This window comes from Garra rufa, chromosome 4 (genome assembly GCF_049309525.1).
Source record: "Garra rufa chromosome 4, GarRuf1.0, whole genome shotgun sequence".
Classification (NCBI taxonomy): Eukaryota; Metazoa; Chordata; class Actinopteri; order Cypriniformes; family Cyprinidae; genus Garra; species Garra rufa.
In genome coordinates, this window is record NC_133364.1 from 40,052,993 (window position 1) to 40,066,712 (window position 13,720).

The 13,720-nt window shown below is 39.8% G+C and overlaps 2 protein-coding genes across 2 annotated transcripts in view; both read left to right on the forward strand.

Annotated features, from left to right (window-relative positions):
• LOC141332944 (uncharacterized) overlaps positions 1 to 13,720 on the forward strand; it is a 28,440-nt gene that overhangs the window by 4,648 nt on the left and 10,072 nt on the right. The window contains exons 2-4 of the mRNA XM_073837902.1: positions 3,575 to 4,485; positions 4,993 to 5,394; positions 6,080 to 6,670. Of these exons, the coding sequence (XP_073694003.1) occupies positions 3,575 to 4,485; positions 4,993 to 5,394; positions 6,080 to 6,670 (1,904 nt within the window). The remainder of the gene's footprint in view (positions 1 to 3,574; positions 4,486 to 4,992; positions 5,395 to 6,079; positions 6,671 to 13,720) is intronic.
• On the forward strand, positions 10,491 to 11,955 carry LOC141334024 (fucolectin-5-like). The gene is made up of 4 exons (XM_073839171.1): positions 10,491 to 10,601; positions 11,045 to 11,068; positions 11,266 to 11,554; positions 11,749 to 11,955. The coding sequence occupies exons 1-4, from the start codon at positions 10,538 to 10,540 to the stop codon at positions 11,879 to 11,881; spliced, it is 510 nt and encodes a 169-aa protein (XP_073695272.1). The 5' UTR covers positions 10,491 to 10,537; the 3' UTR covers positions 11,882 to 11,955.

The following is a 13,720-nucleotide window of genomic DNA, read 5'->3' on the forward strand; positions in this document are numbered from 1 at the left end:
CTAGTTATTTGAAGTCGGCTTGGTGTGTCCCAGCCTTAAGTCCCATATCATAAGCCAAGTTTCAGTAAAAAATCTGGAATCCAAGATAAAATAATTTATAATAACAGTGTTATTTACCACTGGCCTGGCATTGATCAAGGACATGTCCCATACCCAGAGATGTCCTGAACGCACTTTTCCACGGTGAACGTGGGGAGAGCAGTATGGAGCTGCTGCGGTTGGAAACAAGGGAACAATTCATTCTTGTACTGGTTTCAGGTGTACTTCACTTGGGTAGTTGAGGCCTAATGGTTAGAGAGTCGGACTTGTAAACCAAAGGTTGTGGGATCGAGTCTCACGTCCAGCAGGAATTGTCGGTAGGATTCTGTCCACCCTCAATACCACGACTGAGTTGAGACCCTTGAGCAAGGCACCGAACCCACAACTGCTCCCCCGGTGTCAAGAGCATTGGCTGCCCACCAGAGTATGTGAACGGAGTGGAGTGGAGTGGAGTGGTGTGATTTTGAATGGACGGAGGAGCGGAATTAAGTCGGAGTGTCGTGGTTTACACTCACTCCATTATGAGTACAATTCATGCCAACTGTCCGTAATATAACTGCATATTAAGCAAGAATTCACATGTTAAACATATTAAGCTAGCTTGATAGAGATGGATCACTCAAATCAGAAAGAATGTGAAGGCTATGTTGACGGCAATAGACGTGAGCGGTAAATTATAGTTCACAAGGAATTAGTTTGTTCCTACTAGATACTGAATATTTTCAGGTGAAAGCATGATTTAAATGGGTACAACACTTATTCACACACAATCGCTCTGTCAATAATGCATTAAAACAAACGTAATGGTATCCGATTTCGAATGAGCAGAAATCTGTAAGAAGCGCAGTGATCTGTAGGTAAAATAACTGACGTAACTAAAACGTATTGTTGTTTTCATTACAAACGTTGCACTGCAAAAAGCAGCAATTATACACTTTTAATGCTGACAATGTTATTAGCTTGGCATGTGGTAAGAACAAAGTTTGCACACTAGTGTTCCAAACTGTCCTGTTATTTTATTTCTTTATTTTTTATTTTAATATATGTTATGAACAGGACTGTTCTGATATCATTGAGCGAAGAGTGGAGCGGGAAATGGTGAACCCTAAGCAGAGCTGGAGCGAAATGTTTATGAAATGCACAGAGCGCTGTGTCACAGTTCTGTCTGTTTATGTATTTGGTTTCTCCCATTGTCTCCCCCCGTCGATCTGTCTGCTTTGGTTTACCCTCATTAGCGTCATCCCCTTCACCCATCTGCAATGATTAGTTAACCTTTATAAATCTGTCTAAGTCTTTAGTTCTCTTTCGGTCCCTTGAGCGCTCTTCGGTCTTTTCTGACCGGAACATTTTACATTTTGATTTTTTAAAAATCACAGCTTCATCGGAATTATATGAAACTTGGTGACTTTTATGGCACTGGGAATGTGAACACAGAAAAAAATTACGACATGATTCGAAAAGGCTAAGTGGGCGTAAAAAAAATAGTCACACTAATGATCTTCGGTCAGAAATGACCGACCATAGGAAATGAATGGGAAAAAGACGAAAACACAGCAATTCAGAGATTATCTGTGTGCACAATCGACAAATCAGACACAAAACTATAAAAAAGTACACTGCAGTGAAGGGATGATATTATAAAACATCAGGAGTGTGATTTAGACACATCCAGTCACACACAGACACGCACACACACACACACACTTATACACACACACACATCAATAAAACTACTGTGTCTGTAATAGAGCAAACGTTTGAGAATATGTGAAATCCATTCAATAATTCAGTCATAATGCAGAAAAAGCTCACAGCAGTGAAGTGGTGACACTCTAAAACATCAAGACTGTAAAATAAACACACACAAACATATCTATAAACTGCCTCTTGGGTTTGTCAGTACAGTGCAGTTTAGGATTGACTATAATCATAATGCAAAAAATAATTTGAAATCATTATTTATAAGAAGAAAATATCTCAAACTTCACAAAAAGTACTCTTTGTTTGTATCTCGTCTCCCGTCTCATCCGTCCAGCACCAAACCGTAACAGAAAAGATCGACCGACATTTTTTTTCCCTGCTTTATTTTCCGGTTTTTCTCAGTGTTTGTTTTCTGTTTTTTATTTTTATTATGGATAACCCCGCTGTCCTCCTCCTTCTACTGGAGCAGGGAAATCGCTCTTGAGGACCACACCAGAGACTTTGTGCACCTCGTACCACACACGCACTACCCGGTCAGCTGCCTTTGCACGTTCTACAGTGCCGAATTTTAACATCGCCACCAGGGGATTTAATAGACATTTTTATGGAAATATCTACCTGTCATGATCTGCCTGTCGGTATGGAATTCCCACCCACCCTCCCTCTTCTGCCTATGTCAACATCTGTCTGGTCACCGTTGTCCCCTGACATCCCCTCTGCTCACCCTCAGTCTTCCACCTGTGCAGTTGGCTCGCCGCGGGTCTAGCAGCTTCCATCGGTGTCATGGAGGACCCTTCATCTCCGCCTGAAGTCTCACAGTTCAGAACTCCACCTAGGCCCTCCGACCCTGGGGCTCCACCACGGCTCCCAGCGCCCTCCTCTCCATCATCGCCCGTCGGTCCACCAGCTCCACCGGGCTTCCTGGTCTCTCTGGCTTCGCCCTGGTCAGTCGTCACCCCTTCGTCACCTCAGGACTCTGCATCTCCGGCTGCGCCTCGTCACTCCGTTCCACAGGCTCCTAAGGACTCCTCCCTCCGGCACAGACTCCATCCTCTGTCGCTTCGGCTCCCCTGCGGACCTCCGGATCTCCGCCTCTGCCAAAGCCTCCTCGCCCTCCTCTTTAGTTCTCTGTCGGTCTGTAATGTTGTTTTGACATGTGTGGATGTACTCTGTGTTCCTGCTTGTTCCAGTGTGATTTTCCTGAAGATTGATATTAAAGTAATCGTTTGTTTGTATCTCGTCTCCCGTCTCATCTGTCCAGCACCATACCGTAACACGCGGAGGGGAAATTTTTGCCGCTCCACTGCGCTCACATACTCTGTTGCCCACTTCATTGCTGTGTTGGGTTAAATGCAGGGCACAAATTCTGAGTATGGGTCACCATACTTGGCCACACCATACCTCTTTTCCTTCCTTACAGTTCATTGGTAGGCCTTAACCCGTATACTACTCTTCTGTGCTTTCTAGCCGAAATGGCCATTGTGCGGCCAATGGTTTAGACAATGGACATCAGTAAGGGAGGGGGACTGTGATGAGAGCTGTTTTGTACTTGTTTGAGCAGTTTGTGTGAGATGACTTGAAGGTTTAGAAGAGATATAGTCATAAGTCAATACCAATGAAGTACACTCAAATAAAACATTAAACATCCAGACGGCAACATCTTGAAAAACAAATACAAATATAAACTGGCCATCTGTCTTACACCATTTGTAGTTGGTTAGAGGATATAGGATCTAGCATACATGTTGTCGGATTTGATGTTTTACATCTCTATTCATGATTGTTGCTTTGTGCCATTAAATTGGTGTTAACTTCTTGTTTCTTTTCACCCTAGACTGGATGCCACTGAAAGAGGAGTGTCAGATGAGTGTTCACACTAGAGAGAAGCCATACTCCTGCCAACAATGTGGGAAGAGTTTCACTCTAAAAGGAAGTCTTAAAATTCACATGAGAATTCACACTGGAGAGAGCCCCTTCACCTGCCAACAGTGTGGAAAGAGTTTCACTCAAAAGATAAGCCTTAAAGTCCATTTGAGAGTGCACACTGGAGAGAAGCCTTACTCCTGCCAACAGTGTGGGAAGAGTTTCACTCTAAAAGGAAATCTTAAAATTCACATGAGAGTTCACACTGGAGAGAGCCCCTTCACCTGCCAACAGTGTGGAAAGAGTTTTACTCGAAAGATGAGCCTAAATGTCCACATGAGAATTCACACTGGAGAGAAGCCTTACACCTGTCAGCAGTGTGGAAAAGGTTTCAGTCGAAAACAAAGCCTTAAAGTCCACTTAAAAAAACATTCCAGAGACAAGCTATTAATTTGTCCTCAGTGTGGAATGGGATTTAAACTGAAAAAAACCCTTAAAGTCCATTTGAGAGTACACACTGGAGAGAAGCCTTACTCCTGCCAACAGTGTGGGAAGAGTTTCACTCTAAAAGGAAATCTTAAAATTCACATGAGAGTTCACACTGGAGAGAGCCCCTTCACCTGCCAACAGTGTGGAAAGAGTTTCACTCGAAAGATGAGCCTAAATGTCCACATGAGAATTCACACTGGAGAGAAGCCTTACACCTGTCAGCAGTGTGGAAAAGGTTTCCGTCGAACAGAAAGCCTTAAAGTCCACTTAAAAAAACATTCCGGAGAGAGGCCATTCATTTGCCCTCAGTGTGGAAAGAGCTTCACACAAAACAAAACACTGAAACGGCATCTGCAAACTCATTGTGAAAAGAAAATGCTGTTTTCCAGAGTGTGATCAGGTTTAGAAACCTCTGGAGAAAGACTATTCAGTCTAATAAAACCATGCATATGAAAAATCATGAATAAATGTCAGAATTTCAGTCCTTGCTGTCGCTTTTATCCTCAGTGATTCTGCTTGTTAACTGCAGGTGTTATCACTAATGCTTAGTCATCTCTTGTAGAGTCTATCTATTGTCTATCTATTTATTTTTATTTTACTCTCTAGTTAATCTGAGATAAAAGAGGAGAAATTTAGCAATAATAATGGATTTTCCTTATAACACCATCAACGAGAAACCTAGAAAAAAAAACATTAGGGCTGCCCTCGACTGAAGATTTTTCTGATCGACTATTAGTCGCACATTTATTATTAAACCATGTAATTCATAGCAATGAGCCTTTAATTGCCTAAAGCACACACAATAGAAGCTTTCCACAGAGCACCAACAGATATAATAATTTTGAAGGAGCTATGAATTGGTTAATTAAAAAGTATAGCCTATATTTTCATGTCTGTGAGGCAAGTATACACTTTTGGCTCGCCGCGGGTCTAGCAGCTTCCATCGGTGTCATGGAGGACCTTTCGTCTCCGCCTGAAGTCTCAGAGTTCAGAACTCCACCTAGGCCCTCCAACCCTGGGGCTCCACCACGGCTCCCAGCGCCCTCCTCTCCATCATCGCCCGTCGGTCCACCAGCTCCACCGGGCTTCCTGGTCTCTCTGGCTTCGCCCTGGTCAGTCGTCACCCCTTCGTCACCTCAGGACTCTGCATCTCCGGCTGCGCCTTGTCACTCCGTTCCACCGGCTCCTAAGGACTCCTCCCTCCGGCACAGCCTCCATCCTCTGACGCTCCGGCTCCCCTGCGGACCTCCAGATCTCCGCCTCTGCCGAAGCCTCCTCGCCCTCTTCTTTAGTTCTCTGTCGGTTTGTAATGTTGTTTTGACGTGTGTGGATGTACTCTGTGTTCCTGCTTGTTCCAGTGTGATTTTCCTGAAGATTTATATTAAAGTAATCGTTTGTTTGTATCTCGTCTCCCGTCTCATCCGTCCAGCACCATACCGTAACACGCGGAGGGGAAATCTTTGCCTCTCCACTGCGCTCACATACTCTGTTGCCCACTTCACTGCTGTGTTAGGTTAAATGCAGGGCACAAATTCTGGGTATGGGTCACCATACTTGGCCACACCATACCTCTTTTCCTTCCTTACAGTTCATTGGTAGGCCTTAACCCGTATACTACTCTTCTGAGCTTTCTAGCCGAAATGGCCATTGCGCGGCCAATGGTTTAGACAATGGACATCAGTCAGGGAGGGGGACTGTGATGAGAGCTGTTTTGTACTTGTTTGAGCAGTTTGTGTGAGATGACTTGAAGGTTTAGAAGAGATATAGTCATAAGTCAATACCAATGAAGTACACTTAGTCAAATAAAACATTAAACATCCAGACGGCAACATCTTGAAAAACAAATACAAATATAAACTGGCCATCTGTCTTACACCATTTGTAGTTGGTTAGAGGATATAGGATCTAGCATACATGTTGTCGGATTTGATGTTTTACATCTCTATTCATGATTGTTGCTTTGTGCCATTAAACTGGTGTTAACTTCTTGTTTCTTTTCACCCTAGACTGGATGCCACTGAAAGAGGAGTGTCAGATGAGTGTTCACACTAGAGAGAAGCCATACTCCTGCCAACAATGTGGGAAGAGTTTCACTCTAAAAGGAAGTCTTAAAATTCACATGAGAATTCACACTGGAGAGAGCCCCTTCACCTGCCAACAGTGTGGAAAGAGTTTCACTCAAAAGATAAGCCTTAAAGTCCATTTGAGAGTGCACACTGGAGAGAAGCCTTACTCCTGCCAACAGTGTGGGAAGAGTTTCACTCTAAAAGGAAATCTTAAAATTCACATGAGAGTTCACACTGGAGAGAGCCCCTTCACCTGCCAACAGTGTGGAAAGAGTTTCACTCGAAAGATGAGCCTAAATGTCCACATGAGAATTCACACTGGAGAGAAGCCTTACACCTGTCAGCAGTGTGGAAAAGGTTTCCGTCGAACAGAAAGCCTTAAAGTCCACTTAAAAAAACATTCCGGAGAGAGGCCATTCATTTGCCCTCAGTGTGGAAAGAGCTTCACACAAAACAAAACACTGAAACGGCATCTGCAATCTCATTGTGAAAAGAAAATGCTGTTTTCCAGAGTGTGATCAGGTTTAGAAACCTCTGGAGAAAGACTATTCAGTCTAATAAAACCATGGATATGAAAAATCATGAATAAATGTCAGAATTTCAGTCCTTGCTGTCGCTTTTATCCTCAGTGATTTTGCTTGTTAACTGCAGGTGTTATCACTAATGCTTAGTCATCTCTTGTAGAGTCTATCTATTGTCTATCTATTTATTTTTATTTTACTCTCTAGTTAATCTGAGATAAAAGAGGAGAAATTTAGCAATAATAATGGATTTTCCTTATAACACCATCAACGAGAAACCTAGAAAAAAAAACATTAGGGCTGCCCTCGACTGAAGATTTTTCTGATCGACTATTAGTCGCACATTTATTATTAAACCATGTAATTCATAGCAATGAGCCTTTAATTGCCTAAAGCACACACAATAGAAGCTTTCCACAGAGCACCAACAGATATAATAATTTTGAAGGAGCTATGAATTGGTTAATTAAAAAGTATAGCCTATATTTTCATGTCTGTGAGGCAAGTATACACAGAGTTTTGAAGTTTGACGCTCAAGTTCACAGAGACGGCAGAAACGTATCCTGTTTGCTTTAATTATTTTACAAAAGCACAATGTTTAGTTGTTATTGCGAGTGCACACAAATAAATGTAGGTGAAGAAATGACTCGCTCTACCGACATCCGTTTCTCTTTAGTGAGTAGTCTTGAGAAAGCCAACTTACTGAAATGCTGAAACTTCTTCTGAGACTAAACTTTCCAAGCACTATTCCTCCTAGAGCTTTAACTCTGCAAACTCCAAACTCAGGCCAGATCTTCAGACTGATCTGACTCCAGCTGCTGGATCTCTAACTGATCAGACTGACGCTCTTCCTAAAAATGATGAAAACTGGGAAAAATCCCATAGACTTACATTGACGGAATGTTCAAAGGAGCCAAGACTATTCAAACTCACACTGACAAAACTCCCACAATCTCTTCTGTCTACTATTTCTAATCCATTTAAACTCATTCAAACTAACTTGCTAATCATGATAACATGCTAGTAACATGCTAATCATGTTAGAAACATGCTATTAACTCACTAATCATGCTAGCAATATGCTAGTAAGATGCTAATCATGCTAGAAACATGTTATTAACATACTAATCATGCTAGCAACATCCTAGTGACATGATAATCATGCTAGAAACCTGCTATTAACTCACTAATCATTCTAGCAATATGCTAGTAACATTCTAATCATGCGATTAACTTACTAATCATGCTAGAAACATGCTAACAACATGCTAGTAAATTGTTAATCATGCTAGTAACATGCTAACAACATGTTAGTAACCGCAATCATGCTAATAATGCTAGCAACTGGCAGTTTTGCTAATCATGATCAAATGATGCTAACAGTGTGCTAGTAACATGTTAAACATACAAGAAACATGCTACATGCTAGTAACATGTTAATTACGCTGTAAACATGTTAACGACATTCTAATCATGCTAGCAACTGTTAGTAACTTGTTAATCATGTTAACAACATGCTAGTGACATTCTAATCATGTTAGAAACATGCTATCAACTTGCTAATAATGCTAACAACATGCTGGTAACTTTCTAATCATGTTAACAACAAGCTTGTAACTTGCTAATCATGCTAGTAACATACTAATCATGATATAAATTTGCTAACAACATGCTAGTAACTTGTTAAATATGTTAATAACATGTTATCAACATTCTAGCAACATGCTAATCATGTAAGGGATAATCAACGGTTTGCCGTGCGTAAATGCACGACGTGGAGGCTAATAACCGGTGCAAAATTTGACTGAATGGATAAAAAAGACGGTTATTTTCGTCAGTTGTGACACGCAGCTCTAGCATTCTGGCCGCTTCAAATCAGACTCAGAGATTAAATAGTCCGGTAAAATCACATTTATTTGAATGAAAAATAGCATTTGTTTCAGTAGATTATCGATCGACCAAGAGTGAGTGTGAAGGCAAGAGAGATGACAGTTGTGTGTGTGAGTGTGTGTGTGTGTGTGTGTGTGTGTGTGTGTGTGTGTGTGTGTGTGTGTGTGTGTGTGTTAATGTGCGTGCGTACCTGCCTGCATGCTGTGCGTCTCTCTCTACAAACAACAATTCATTCAAAAACAGCATCTTTACCGCCCCGTTGCTGATGAATATAATGTAGCGACATAGTATCTAGGATATTTTAATAAGGATCGCAGGCAAACGCTGACAAGAAGTTTATGTATGTGCGCAGCACAAGGCGATCTCCGACCTCTCTCTCTCTCTCTCTCTCTCTCTCTCTGTGTGTGTGTTTGCGTGCATCAATTAAAGCAGCGCATTAATATAGAACGGTGATTAAACTGACTTGGAACTACCTGTGCATTAAACGGTTTTACTGCACACCTGCCAGCCAATCAGAATCCAGCAGACATTCCATGGAATAACATGTTTTTGATGTTAAACAATGCATAAAAATACAGCACCATCTAAAACCTTGTTTCATGTTTGAAAGTACAAGGTTTTTAACCATTTCAACATTTTACCTCCAAAACACATTTCCAATCACTGGGCTGTAAAACCTATCATTGTGAGCGGAGGATAAACAGGGGTCTAGATGGGTGGTGGGAAATTTTATAGATGCATATACAGTTGTCATTATGCAAACTTTGACTCATTGTGCCATATTTCTCTCTGAACTTTGACATTTGTTACTAACATGATAATCATTTATTATCTTCAAATTTATAACTTCAAGTTAGCTGGAATCTTGAAATAGTAATAGATGTCATTTCCTGAAAATGCCATTTAGAAAGAGGTTATAAATATTTAGCAATATTTTAATTTTTGTGCATGTCACCAATGTGTGGAAAAGTAAACAAAAGCTGCATGTGCAGATAAGAAAGTACAATTTGTTATTGCAAAAGGAATTCTTTTCTTAACTTGCATTGTTTTATCACGCCATATATATGTGTCAACTTATTTATACACGTACATAAATATATACAGTGCAAATTTATGTTAATATAATATATATATATATATATATATATATATATATATATATATATAGCAACATGATCAAACACTAACCTAGTAGACTATTTATGTAAGCACTGTTGTTTTGTTTTTAACCATTGTTTAAGTCCTCCGTTTAAGTTTAAGGTTCATATATGGCTGTGCATATGTACACTTATGTTTTTACACTGTATGAGCAGATATGTGTACCTGGAGCACAAAACCAGTCTGAAGTAGCATGGGTATATTTTGAGCAATATCCAACAATACACTGAATGGGTCAAAATGGTCGATTTTATGCTAAAAATCCATAGGATATTAAGTAAAGATCATGTACTATTAACATATTTTGTACATTTCCTACCAAAAATAAATTTTGGATTAATGATTTGCATTGCTAAGAAATGCCTTTGAACAAAAAGGTTTTACATATTTAGTTTTTTTTTTGTTTTTTTTTTGCACCCTCAGATTCCAAATTTTCAAATAGTTGTAAATATTTGGACAAATATTGTCCTGTCCTAACAAACCATACATCGATGTAAAGACAGTAGAGTTGAGGCATGGATCAAGATATGAGGAATGCAGGAGAAATAAAACCTCATTTGACAGTACTTCCATTTCTTTGCACGTCACCAGTGTTTGTGGAAATAGAGGAAGCTGCATTTGCAGATAAGTAAAAAAAAAATTGCTTACAAAACTTTTTTTCTAATATGTTGAAACAGAAGTGGGAGTTACTGACGCTCTTCTTTGGAAGAGAAGTTTATTTTTAATGCACTACATCTGCCGCACGTACTGCATATATGCTGTATTGATCTGAGGTTCAGCCACACTTCAACTGAGCACAGACAGGTCAGGATGGAGATAATCGTGATGCTGTTGCTCTCACTGCTGCCTGGGCTCTGTGGTGCTGTTTCCACAGGTACGTCTAGAGTAATAGATTTGTCACTAATACCATGTTAATTCATATATTTATTCTGAGAGTGGGAATATTCTATCTGTATCAGCATTTTGAGCCGAGTATTTAAATGTAATTGAATTATATTAATGCAATATATCATGAAATATTCTATTGATGATATTTACCAGTTGATGTAATATTTTATTGTTACGAATTTTACAGTTATGCTTTGTTAAATGTCCCCCACTTGTTGTTTTTTGCTTTATGTTTTGTATTGTTTCGTTGGGGTTGTGCCATTTGGTTTCCTTTATACCCTTAAGTTAGTCCATTATGTCAACATTTCTCAGTTTGTGTGAGGTTGAGGTTTCAGCAGGTTTAAAGACAGAGAAGACGTGTCTGTGATTTCATTTGTTTCTGTGCACATTCATGTGTGATTAACTCTTATTACTCTACTTTATCAACAGAATACAATCCCACTTGTGTCCCGGGTGAGTGTTACTTTGAAACTTTGAAATGTCTTTCCGTAATAAACACACACTTACTCTTACGAATGTTCCAGAGATGTCAAAGCAGCCCCAAAACCAATAATCCATAGTTATGCTCTTAACAATGGGACTTATGTATTCAAGCACTTAGTAAGATTTAGTTTAAATGTTTGCATGTTCTGTTTTTCAATGGGAAACAGGGAATCTTGCTCTTGGTGCCAACGCTGTCCAGTCTTCCGTATTTCGTCAGTATTACGCCCGATATGCTGTAGATGGGAATAGAGATCCAGACGCCAGTCACAGGTCATGTAGTTTGACCGAAGCTGGAAGTCCATCCTGGTGGAGGGTTGACTTGAAGAGAGTCTACAAAATAAGAAAGGTTACCATCACTGCTCTCAGGCATCCTTATAATGAGGGGAATGCTGACTTACAGGGCTCTGTGATTCGTATCGGCAACAGCCTGGAAAACAACGGCAACTACAATAAGCTGTAAGTTAGACGGGTTCATTCTCTCTCTATCTCTAGCTTTCTTAGGCGTTTTCATGAGTTTGTAGTTTTCAGTCCTGTCAAGTAGAGGCATCTCACATTCGTTCACTGGTATTGAATATGATGCTTCGTGTTTGTATAAAAGCATTCCTCTGTTAGAAGTATCTGAAAGATATTTTCTCTGTGTTTCTCCACAGGGCTGCAGTCATTGGAGACATTCCAAACGCAGGCACAGAAACGTTTGAGTTTGCACCGATTTTTGGACGATATGTCAACATCGTAGGCAGTAACCCATATCTATATGTGTGTGAGGTTGAGGTGTATTGCTAGTAAGACATACACATGAATAGAGGAGATGTTGTGTGTGTGTACTATGTAACAAATAAAAATATTATTACAGTGAGACTCCCAAAAATATTTTTTTCTTATTTTTTTCTTTTTATTTAGACGGTAGAACTGGAGAGATGGCAAAGACTGTTCTTTACGATGTTTTAAATGACCTTAAAGACATTTCACAGTTTTAATAAAAAATGAGACAAGGTGTTATGTGCGTTAGGGTGATGGACATCCGTGTATTCCCCCTTACCTTAGTTCCTGTGTTTCCTTTTATAGTCTGTTTCCGCTTCTTGTTTAAGTTGATTTGATTTCCATGCCACTTAATTATCCTGTGTGTTTAAGTTCAACCTCTGTATACTCCGGAGTTAAATTTAAAGAGTGTTCTTGTTTATATTAACTCCTGCGTTCTCCAGTGAATCCTCAACTGTGACAGAAGACCGGACCCATACAGATATGAGGAACTGGGCTGAGGAATTGCTTTTTGCAATCAAAACCAACAAAAGAGCAATAATACGTAAGTCCTGTGACAAGTCTTAGTCTAACACAGTAATAGAACATAGAATAGAAAGCTATTAGAAAAAGAATGAAGAAAGCTAATGTTAGAGGATCAATTAATAAAACAAGAATAGAAATAGAATAGAGAATGCTAGTGTTAGAGGGGCAAGTGTGGATGGAAGATTACTTACATGTCATATAGTTAGCCGTTGACAAATGTGATTCAGGGCAACAATTCCAGTAATGCAGTTATGCCCTAAGATTCAAGATATTGGTGCAAAAATGCCCCTGTTGGCTATGCATTGTTGCCTTGTATTTATACCACAGGATAAACTATATCAGACCAGTGCAGATTTCGTCCCAAATATCAACAGTTCTGTAAATAAGAAGTTGATATTGTGTTATGTGTTTAACACAATATTAGGTGTTTTTGCTCAATTTTGCAGAGAACATATTATCTTCGAAGCCATAGCACAAGTCAGAGCAACACAGCGGTGTTTAGTTTCTGAATGAATCCGCGTTTTGAACGAATCATGTGAACCAATGATTCAAAGGTCCATTCGTAAGAGTGCTGTTTATTGAATTCCTGAATGAATCAGCCGTTTGAACGAATAAATGACTTAATATAATAGTCAGTCAATATAATATTCAGGGGGACCAGAAACCATAGCGGTGCCCATGTGTCCAGTATAAACAATACCATTAACATTAAAGGATATCTATTGCCAAAATGCAACCTGGGCTGTTTTTTTTACTGTAAACGAGACAAACTTATATCTAAAAGCATAATTACGATAAACGAGTCGTTTTTGAGAATGAGCGTGATTTCGTTTTGTGTTCAGTGGCTGGTGAATGGGAGTACTAGGGGCATAACTTTGAGCGCATCAAAATCCATATTTTTACGACACTAAGAAGGCTCGACACACCATGAAACTTTGCTGGAAGTATGGCCTGGGTTTCTACACATGAACTCCAGCATTGAGAACATTGTTTGTGTACACAGAGTTTACTAAAAAGAAAGGTTTTGAACAACTCACTTTCACTGTTTGGGTTTCCGCTCGTCTTGCCAGTCAAGAAGTGTCCATCTCCGAATGCGAGGATGGATAGCTCCTAAAGCATATTTCCATATAAATGCACGGCTAATTTGTTGTTTTGTCGCAAGTGAACAACAATATTAACCTTCTAGTTGTAAAAAGAGCCTCATATAAGCCTAATATTTGGTCCTATGGAGTCCATTCATTCGCATTCGGAGATGGACACTTCTTGACTGGCAAGACGAGCGGAAACCCAAACAGTGAAAGTGAAGTTCTTTTTAGTAAACTCTGTGTTAACAAACAA

Coding starts and splice junctions, on each gene's coding strand:
- LOC141334024 (XM_073839171.1), top strand. CDS start 10,538: ATGGAGATAATCGTGATGCTGTTGCTCTCACTGCTGCCTGGGCTCTGT. Junction 11,069..11,265: donor CAATCCCACTTGTGTCCCGG/GTGAGTGTTACT, acceptor AATGGGAAACAG/GGAATCTTGCTCTTGGTGCC. Junction 11,555..11,748: donor AACGGCAACTACAATAAGCT/GTAAGTTAGACG, acceptor GTTTCTCCACAG/GGCTGCAGTCATTGGAGACA.